The sequence below is a fragment of the Mastigoproctus giganteus genome, chromosome 11 (genome assembly GCF_048544385.1).
Source record: "Mastigoproctus giganteus isolate SK-2022 chromosome 11, ASM4854438v1, whole genome shotgun sequence".
Lineage (NCBI taxonomy): Eukaryota > Metazoa > Arthropoda > Arachnida > Uropygi > Thelyphonidae > Mastigoproctus > Mastigoproctus giganteus.
In genome coordinates this window covers 60,251,842-60,262,204 of record NC_143585.1, presented here as the reverse complement: position 1 = coordinate 60,262,204, position 10,363 = coordinate 60,251,842, and the positions used below count along the sequence as shown (strand labels likewise).

Genomic DNA, 10,363 nt, shown 5'->3' with positions numbered 1-10,363 from the left:
ATACAAGCACTTTTGGAATTCAGCACTTAAACAGAGTATTTTTGTAATTGCAAGGTACTTGCAGTTCACTGTACAGAAAAGTAAACCTCTAGTCAAACCATCTTGGTGGAAAGAGGAATAGTAGAGATAAGTAAAAAAATAAATAATAATAAAATAATAGGTTGAGCAAAATAAACACTTATTAGCCCAACTTTTAATCACAAAAATAACAAAATTCCAGTACGATAATTTTAATATTGATTACACAATTAAGTAACTAATATCAAGAAAAGTTACGTTAGGGCCTATTTTGAGGGGGAAGGGGGATTAAAAGTTTTTTTTTTTTAAAATTTAAATGTTCCTACTTAATGAGAGGTTACTTGCAATTAGAAGACAAAGCCACCTACCATTCATCTTTAGTGGACAGTCAGAGAGAAGACTGGCTACGTAACTGCAAAAAACCATAAGGAAGAACGTAAAATGGAAGCATTTCACTAAACATGATCGAAAGCCTTAGAAATATCAAAAGCAACTGCTTGAGTATCATCAAATGTTTCCATTAAATTTGTCCAAAGGTAACGTAAGCTAAGATATCACAAGTGGATTGACACCAAAGGAAGTCATATTGGTGATTTCTAATTAGATGGATGGTGTGAGACAGTATAAGAGTTGACAGTTGATTGATTTCTCCATTACTTTGGAAAGAGTTGAAGTAAATTATGTGAAACAATTGGAAAGGAATTTGGAAGGAAAAATTACAAATTACAGGAATTTGTAATTTTTTTTAGGAAATGGCTAGATACCAACAAATTTCCATGCAGAAGAAAAAATACCAGTGGAATAAGAAAGTGCAAAAACAGGAATAAGCTTAGAGTATAGATTTTGAAAAAAGAGGAGAAATTCCATCAAAACTGGGAGATTTTTTGACATTACAACTGTTCAGAATTTTTCTAATATTCTTCTGTTGGAAGGCCACACAGGACACTGAATGGAATGTTTAGTATGGTAGCAAACAATTCACCAAGATCATTGATGCAAGAGTTAGGGGAAATGTAAGACTAATAAATCACCTATTCCATCAGGTGGATGAATGAACAGACAGAAGTTGTGGTGAACAGTTTTGGCCAGAAACCTGAAGGCTGCAACCTTGGTGACATTAAATTATATCATTCTGGATAAATAAACCTAATCAGTTTTCTAATTTTAAATGCTTTCAAATAGGTTCAAAAAGATTCTTCAAATATCAAATTTATAATTTAAATACCGGGTCTTTTTCAAGATAAATCCGCCACTTAATTAACTAAAAGTGCTAACAGATACACAAATAACAATCAGACATATTATTTTTTTATTTACTAGTTATGTGTTGAAATAATACATTTTAAAAAATATTTGGTGAATCAAAAAATAATAATAATGGTCTTTAATCCTCTATTTTCAATATGGAGCTTCCTACTTTTTTCGCTCAAAGGGATCTGACCATACTTTCATTCCTGAAATAATACATGAGTAATTTTAGTTATCCAGTACTGAATTATACAGGGTTCTTATAAAGTAAATATGAGAATTTTCAACTTTAAAAGTATTTTTTTAAAATTAATTATTAAGTAATAGTGACATATAGACTAAATGAAACTCTTTAGAAAAGAGATGAATAAAACCAATTAACAATATTCAACATTTAAATACAATGACATCTGACCATTCCTCTTACAAAACAACTTTTAAAATCATTGAACAACTCCAAAAACTCAAATCATAATTAATCCTCACTTAATTTTAAAAGTGTAAATAAGCAGTCCATACAATCTAGTGAATGTTTGTTAAATAAAGTATCCTTATCATTGACATCAGATTTATATTAAACATTTTCAGCAAGTCATCAAACTAATATTAGATAATAATTAAGAGAACTGTTATGCCTGTTATTAAATCAAGGGCAGTGCATCCAGTCAACAAGGGTGGCCAATGCAATGCTGAGTCAATTATAGCATAAACACTAGAAAATAAAAACGACAGAAGTGTGTTACAGGACTAATGGCTGTGAAGTTATTAGTCCTGTAACATGTGTGAATGTCTTATAATTGGCAGATTTTAACTAACCAGATTTTGATTAGAATTTGGGGGTTGGACACACGCATGCACACACAAGCACGACTTCTGCTGATTTATTGGATGAGTATTTTGCACAGCGTCATGTTAGACAGCCTGCAGAATGTTAGAATCTGAAGATAAAAGAACGACCTATGTGGCAGTGATCACAGTGTATTGCTATGGCATTTACTTAGAGATTTAACTAAAGGGAAGAGCTTTTGCTTTCATAAAGGTGACCACAGCGGTCTCAGACAGTTTTTAAATTCTATGCAGTGGGACCAACTGACATTTTACCAACAGGAAAATTGTAAATGAGAAGCATTCGGGGAAATAACCATAGAAGCTACCAGGCTTTTCATACCAACTAAGAAATACTTTAAAAGGCTTAAACCTAAATGGATATCAGATAAATTAACGAGACTTGTGGCAGAGAAGAAAAAGGCATAATTTGTAAATAAATCATTAGTTGATACAAAAGTCGTGGTAGATATACACTGATCTGCCCAGTTCTGGGCCAATTCTGCCCAGACACGATAGGAGGGAGTATATGATGAGAGCCTTGTCGATCAATTCGGCCCTGGAAAGATTGTGCAAGGCTGAAGGGGTAGAATTTTTTTCAGCCTGGACTGTACTTGTTGACAGGAGAGATTGCTTCTACAGGGATGGGATACACTTAAATAGAAGGGGTGCAAGAATATTTGCTGATGCTATCGAGGCAGTGTTAGGTGGGTCGGAAAACTGCTAGCTTGGGGGGAGACAAAGACTAATGGATTAACAGTAGCCACGGGCAGAGGTGAAAGAGATTCTTGCACTGCTTCTATTGGAATGAGCAGAAGCCTGAAAAACAAGATGCAGGATATTTCAGAGACTGCTGGAAGTCATTGCGGTACAAGTAAACACATGGGTTGTGTTAGGGTAGCTAAGAATAGAAACAGGTGCATGTATACTTGCGTGTACACTAATGCTAGGAGTTTAGTAAATAAATTTGATGAATTTGAGGTATTACTCAAAACATCAAAGGCAGATATTGTTGGGATATCAGAGACGTGGTGTCACACAGATATAAGGAATGCAGAACTGGAATTTGGGGAGTACAACGTCTACAGAAAGGATAGACAGGATAGGAAGGGAGGAGGGGTTATGCTATTAGTTAAAAAACACATAAAATCCAAGGAAGTGAAGCCAGTTGACATCGCTGGACAGTGCAGTGTTGAGTCAGTTTGGTGTGACATAAGCATAGGTAAATCAAAATTGAGAGTAGGAGTGTGCTATAGGCCTAATGACTCTGATGAGTATAATAAGATACTGTACAGGGAAATAGAGTGGGCCAGTAAATCAGAGAGTCTTATAATGGGGGATTTTAATTTCCCAGATATTGACTGGAATTTGTGGGTTGGTCACTCACACACTAGCAAGGCTTTTGTGGATTTATTGGATGATTGTTTTCTACACCAGCATGTTCGGGAGGCAACTAGAGGGAGTAATACTCTTGATCTGATTATCAGTAGTGATTCTTCATGCATTAGGAATCTGCAGATAAATGAACCACTGGGTGGCAGTGATCACAGTGTGCTGAAGTGGGATTTACTCAAGGAGGTAACTACCATCAGAGGTAAATGGAAGGGTTTTTGCTTTCGTAAAGGAGACTATGCTGGTCTGAGACAGTATTTAAATTCTATACAGTGGGACCAACTGATGATGTTACCAACAGCAAATTCAAAATGGGAAGCATTCAAGGAACTAATCTTGGAAGCTACCAGGCTTTACATACCAACCAAGAAATATTGTTCAAGGTTCAGGCCTAAATGGTTGTCAGATGAACTAATGAGACATATGGCAGAGAAGAAAAATGCATGGGATACATACAAATTAATGGGTGACATGGAAGCCTATGATAGATATAAGTTGGTCTGTAACCAAGTCACAAAGGAGATTAGGCAGGCAAAGGCAGATTATGAGAAATCCTTGGCAAAGGATGCAAAGAAAAACAGAAAAGAGTTCTTTACCTATTTAAACTCAAGAAGGAAAGGGATGAATCAGATTGGTCCACTGGATGTTGATGGTTCAACAGTTGAGGATCCAGCTCAGGTGGCTAACAATCTAAACGAGTATTTTGCATCTACATTCACACATGAGGAGTTATTCAGGAAGGGGAATGTCGTAGGTGAAGTAAACATTGGCAGTGAGCTAGATGATTTTCTAATAACTGAGAGGAAAGTGGAGGAGAAATTGTTGAGGATAAACATAAAAAAGGCACCCGGGGTGGATGGGATCTATCCAGTTATATTAAAGGAGGCAGCAAAGGAAGTAAGCAAACCCCTAGCCATAATTATGAGAGCTTCTTTGGACTCAGGGGAGGTACCCATGGACTGGAGATGTGCAAATGTAACCCCAATTCACAAAGGAGGATCAAAGGCTGACACAAGTAATTATAGACCTGTTAGTTTAACTTCGGTTCCAGGAAAATTAATGGAGGCACTGGTTAAAGAAGCACTGCAGGATCATCTGGACAAGAATTCAGTTATAGCTCAGACACAGCATGGGTTTGTTAAGGGCAGGTCTTGTCTGACCAATTTGATTGGATACTATGATGTAGTCACAAAAGAACTGGATGCAGGGAATAACTTTGATATTATATATTTGGATCTTAGAAAGGCTTTTGATACTGTTGCGCATGGAAGACTGCTGCACAAATTGGAGAAGTGTGGCATTCGAGGCAAATTGCTGCTATGGATAAAGGGATGGTTGAGTGGCAGAAGACAGAGAGTGGTAATCAATGGACACTGCTCAACGTGGACTAATGTTATTAGTGGAGTTCCTCAGGGTTCAGTGTTGGGTCCATTGTTGTTTTCTGTATTTATAAATGATATTGATGATGGTGTATCAGGCTTAATGTCCAAGTTTGCAGACGATACAAAGGTTGGCAGGGTTGTTAAGGACACTACTGATACTATGCTGCTGCAACAGGATCTGGAAAGGTTGAGCAGATGGGCTGAGAGGTGGCAAATGAAGTTTAACATTGACAAATGTAAAGTACTACATATGGGAAACAGTAACCCCAGATCAACGTATCAACTCTGTGGTACTACGCTGACAGTGGTAGAGAATGAAAAGGACCTGGGGGTAATTGTGCAGGCAGATATGAAGTTCTCTGAGCAGTGCAGACGAGCTGCAAGAGTAGCTCATGGTGTCTTGTCAATGATATACAGGAATTTTTCTAGCAGGGACAGGGATGTGATTATTCCCTTGTATAAGGCATTGGTCAGGCCACACCTTGAGTACTGTATACAGGTCTGGAGGCCTCATTTCAAGAAGGATGTAGAGCTGCTGGAACGAGTACAGAGAAGGGCAACAAGATTAGTGAATGGAACAAAGGGTTGCTCTTACGAAGAAAGGCTTAAGTTTTGCAAATTACAGAGCCTGGAGACTAGGCATCGCCGAGGTGATCTGATAGAGGTGTACAAGGCTTTGAATGGATTGAGCATGCTCAATGCCGATGGAATTCTTCCTCTTGCTCAGAATAATCACCTGAGAGGGCATAAATTCAAATTGAGGAAGGACGGATGTCGGATAGATGTGCGGAAATTCGCCTTTAGCCAGCGGGCAGTTGGTTTGTGGAATAGACTTCCATCGCTTGTTGTTGAAGTTGATAGCCTAAACAAATTTAAGGCTCAGCTGGACAGGTATTTCGAACGAATTGAGGGGTGAAATGGGAGTAGTGGTTTTTTTTTTTTTTTTTTTTTTCTTTTTTTTTGGCTGATGCTGAATAAGCTAGCTTTCTTGCATCATATGCCTCTACTAATGCTAATGCTAATCTTCTCTGCAATTAAGTCAAAGCAGGTGAGGCAAGATAAGGCAGATTATGAGAAGTGTTTTGCAAAGTATGCCAGGACCCTTGATTTATGTAAACACTAAAAGAAAGGAAGAGGATGAATCACATTAATACATTTGATATCAATGGTTTAACTGTTGATGATCATGCCCAGGTTGCTGACAAATTGAATAAGTATTTTGCATCTATATTCACAGAAGGAATTTTTTAGGGAAGAGGAATGCAGAAGTTTAGTAAACTCTGAGAGTGAGCTAAATGATTTTGTGATAACAGAGGAAGTGGAAGAGAAATTGTTGAAGCTAAATATAAAAAAGGCAACTGGGGTGGGTTAGATCTATCCAATTATATTAAGGGAGACAGCAAAGAGGTAAGCTAACCCTTAGACTTTATTATGAGAGTATCTTTGGATTCGGCAGAGGTCCCTGGGGACTGGAGATGTACAGACCTGCTAGCTTAAATTTTGTTCCAGGGATATTTCCCTGGAACAAAATGCATTTGGAAATAATTTAATGCATTTAGAAATAATGGAGCAACTGCTAAAGAAATAATGCAGGACTGTCTACACAGGAGTGCAGTACAGTTCAGTCACAGTATTGGTTACAGTAACAAAGAAACTGAATGCAAAAATAAATTTCATTATCATATACTTTAATTACAGGAAAGCTTTTGATACTGTAGCATGTTAAAGAATGCTGTACAAATTGGAGCAGTGTGGCAATAAATGAAAGTTACTGCTGTAGATAAAGGGATAGTTGAGTGGGAGAAGACAGGAGAGGTGATCTTCAATGAACACTGCTCTTCTTGGACTAATGGCATTAGTTAGTCTTCCAGCTTTTGGTGTTGGGCCCACTGGTTTTTTTTTTTTTTTTTCGTATTTATTAATGATATTGATGAAGGTATATCAGGGTTAATGTCTAAGTTCACAGATGATGCAAATGTTGGCACGGTGGTCAATAATGGTAATTAAGGTATGCTACTGCAACGAGATCTAGAAAAATGAGGCAGATGGGCTGAGAAATGGCAAATGAAGTTTAGCATTGACAAATGTAATGTACTGCACATGGGCAGCAAGCAGTAACCCCACATTAACATATCAACTGTGTGGTACTACACTCAGGGTAGTGGAAAATGAAGAAAGCCTGATGGTAACTGTGCAGTCAGATGTGAAGTTCTCTGAGCAGTGCAGACAAGCTACCAGAATAGCTCATGGGGTTTTGTCAATGACATACAGGAATTTTACTAGCAGGGATAAGGAGGTGATTATCCCATTGTGCAAGGCAATGGACAGTCCACATCTTGGGTACTGCATACAGGTCTGGAGGCATTTTAGGAAAGATGTAGAACTGCTGGAATGGCTGCAGAGATAGAAAATGAAATTGGTGAGGGGATCAAAGGGGTGATCTTACCAAGAAAGGCTTCAGTTCTGCAAATTACAGTGATCTGATGTGTTTAAACCTCTTGCTCATACATACGAGGGGGAATAAATTCAAATTGAGGAAGGATGGTTGCAGAATTGATGTGAGGAAGTTTGCCTTCAGCCAGTGTGTATGGTTGATGTAGGAACAAACTTCCATCTGTTGTTGTGCAAATGCACTGTTTTAATAAATTCAAGGAAGAACTAGACAAACTGTTAGAGAGAATGGACAGATGATGTGGGAATTTTTTTTGTTGATGCTGTATAAGCTTGCTTTCTTGCATTAATTAGCACTACAAATTCTTAACAGCAGACTGCAGGCACTACTTTGACAACCTTGTGGCTTCTTCTGTAAAATTCTCTAAATTAACCCAATATCAGTCAGAGAAATTGTTTAAATTATTGATTGGGGCGTAAGGCAATTTTCTAAGCACTGGTTTTTTTTTATCAAGTTAGGGTCACTCACTAATACTTGAATAAATTTATTTTTCCATAGCCTCTGTGTAATGCTCTCATTACATAATGGAGAATTATAAATTTTTCAAATTTTTAATTCTCCATTATTTTTGCACCCCTAAATGAAACAAATTCACTCATGTGGAGACACTACATTTTGTTTTAATTATAAAAAAGAAAGTGTAGCTTTTTTCTTGAATTGAAAACAGTGTTTTGTTAATTATGTTTTGCTAAACTCAGCTAAACACAGTTATGGTAGGTACAATCTGTACAGAAAGGAGAGTCTGTGAGTTGGGAGGAGAAGGAGTTATGCTCTTAGTTAAGAAACACCTAGAATCTATAGCAGTGCACCCAGTCGATGTGGGTGGCCAGTGCAAAGGTGAATCAATTTGGTGTGACGTAAGCACTGTGAGTATAATGAACCACTATACAGACAATAGCAAGCCAACAAATCAGAATGTATTATACTATAATAGGGTATTTAAAACTTTCCACATACTGACCAAAACTGTGGATTTACTGGATGATTATTATATTTTTAGTTTTTCTACCCCAGCATAGTAGAGGCAAATAGATAAAGTAATACTCTTGATCTGATTATCAGCAGTGACTGTTCATGCACTAATAATATATAGATAAAAGAACTGCTAGGTGGCAGTGATCACAGTGTATTGATGTGAGAATGACTTAAAGATGTAACTATTATCAAGGGCAAAGGGAAGTTTGTGATCTTTGCTTTAAAAGTATTCCATAATGCCATATAGCACTTTAAATTATCAAAATCCCCTCTTCTGAAGTTAAAATCCATGCCTTTACCTTTAACTACTGCAACATCTCCGTCTTCCAGCTGACAATTGATGATCACTTCCTGACAATGGTTCGTGTACTTTAAGCCCTGTGATGTCATCTGAATCATTAGCAATGATGAGGTCAAGAATATTCTCATCCCTAGTATTTTCTCTAACATGCTGGCACAAATAATAATCATTTAGTTTATTTTTTAAAAAAAAAATTTCCCTATGATGAGTTCTCTCCCACTTATTCCAACTAATCTGGGGCAGATTAAAGTCACCCATAATAAGACATTCACGCTTGCTTGTCCATTCCATCTGCATGTAAAGGCTCGTCATATCCTTATCTTCTATCCGTAGATTATTCCCATTTTCATTGTTCCTTGGCTTCCGACCTAACTCACACCACACAGATTCTATGCTGGCAGACCTAACTTCAGATTCAACAAAAGCCCTTTTTGCACTTAGGCTGCTTTTGATAAGAAGCATGATCGCACCACCCCCTTCTATCATCCCTATGTTTCCTAAATACATTATACACACCATAGGAGAACTCATCATCGCCAATTTCCAAGTGGCACCACATTTCTATTAGTCCTATTATATCAGCATTAGTTGTCCTAACTAGGATTTCAAATTCAGTCATTTTATTGACATTACTGTAGACATGGTTGAGACTAAATAATCTTCTATAGTTTACTACCCACACACCTCTTGAAGTTATTTAGGTTTGTATTCCAAGCTGTCTTCCCTCTCATTTGAAACATTGCTACCCTCAGGACATCTTGTCAATATTGGCAGTTGTGGCAACAAACAAGAATTCATGAGGTAAGTGCAGGCATTCCTTTGACCCATATCAAAGATAAATACAGATCTAAATTACACTTCTTCCCTCCTAACTAGCAGTTTCCCCTGAACTCTTAAGGTATCCTCAATGATACTGGCAAAAATCCTTACACCACCTTTGTTCAAATGAATATCATCTCTACAATATAGATTCTTACTACCTACAAATGTGGGCCATGCTGATAAAAATTTCTCCCCTAGAGCCTTGAAGATTCCCTCAAGTCTCGAGTTAATCCACAAGGCTTTCAGAACATAGTCCCTCCTATCATGCATGGGAAGAATTGGAGACATACACATTCTGACCTAACTCGATGCACTTTTTCAGCATAGTCCTGTACTTCTCCAACAGATGGAGAAGTCGTGTACGTTTAATATCATTAGTCTCCACACTAATAATTCTCTCTTTACCTCCTTTAAAATCTGACAATCTGTTGGTAACATCATCAATTGTTGCTCCTAACGAACACACTCTGGTTCCAGACCACCTATCTTTATTACAAAAGATGTTACCAGTTTCCCTGACAATAGAGTCTCTCAATAAAACTAGATCACCCTCGACCACAGCAGTCAGCACTTGACTATTATTTTCTGGAGCCAGAATTGGGGGTGCATTACATGGCAGGTCGGGAGACACTTGAGTCCCTGACAAGCTCCCAGTTACATTTGTTTCTAGGGCAAGCACCTGTATCTTCAGTAAATCAAATTCTTTTCGTAATGCACTAAGTTGTAATTTGAGATCGGTACACTCCTTACATCGGTTGCAAAGAAAAGAATCGCCAGATGAGCTAGGTCTGTCTACTAGACTAGCCTTAGAATACATGCCACAGGCATATCCGTTTGAGTCTAGACGTTCCTGGACTTTGTATTGTAAGTAGATCTTGCAGCAACCATAATATAAGTAAAATTTGAACTTTACAAAGATTACAAAATTAAAATTTACAATATATTACA

General features: G+C 37.5%; 1 protein-coding gene across 1 annotated transcript in view; it reads right to left on the bottom strand.

The window, feature by feature from the left end:
- Positions 1 to 1,324: 1,324 nt before the first annotated feature.
- LOC150078040 (small integral membrane protein 20) overlaps positions 1,325 to 10,363 on the bottom strand; it is a 31,969-nt gene continuing 22,930 nt past the window's right edge. The window contains exon 3 of the mRNA XM_090384983.1: positions 1,325 to 1,472. Coding sequence (XP_090241109.1) covers positions 1,432 to 1,472 — 41 coding nt within the window. The 3' untranslated portion in view covers positions 1,325 to 1,431. The remainder of the gene's footprint in view (positions 1,473 to 10,363) is intronic.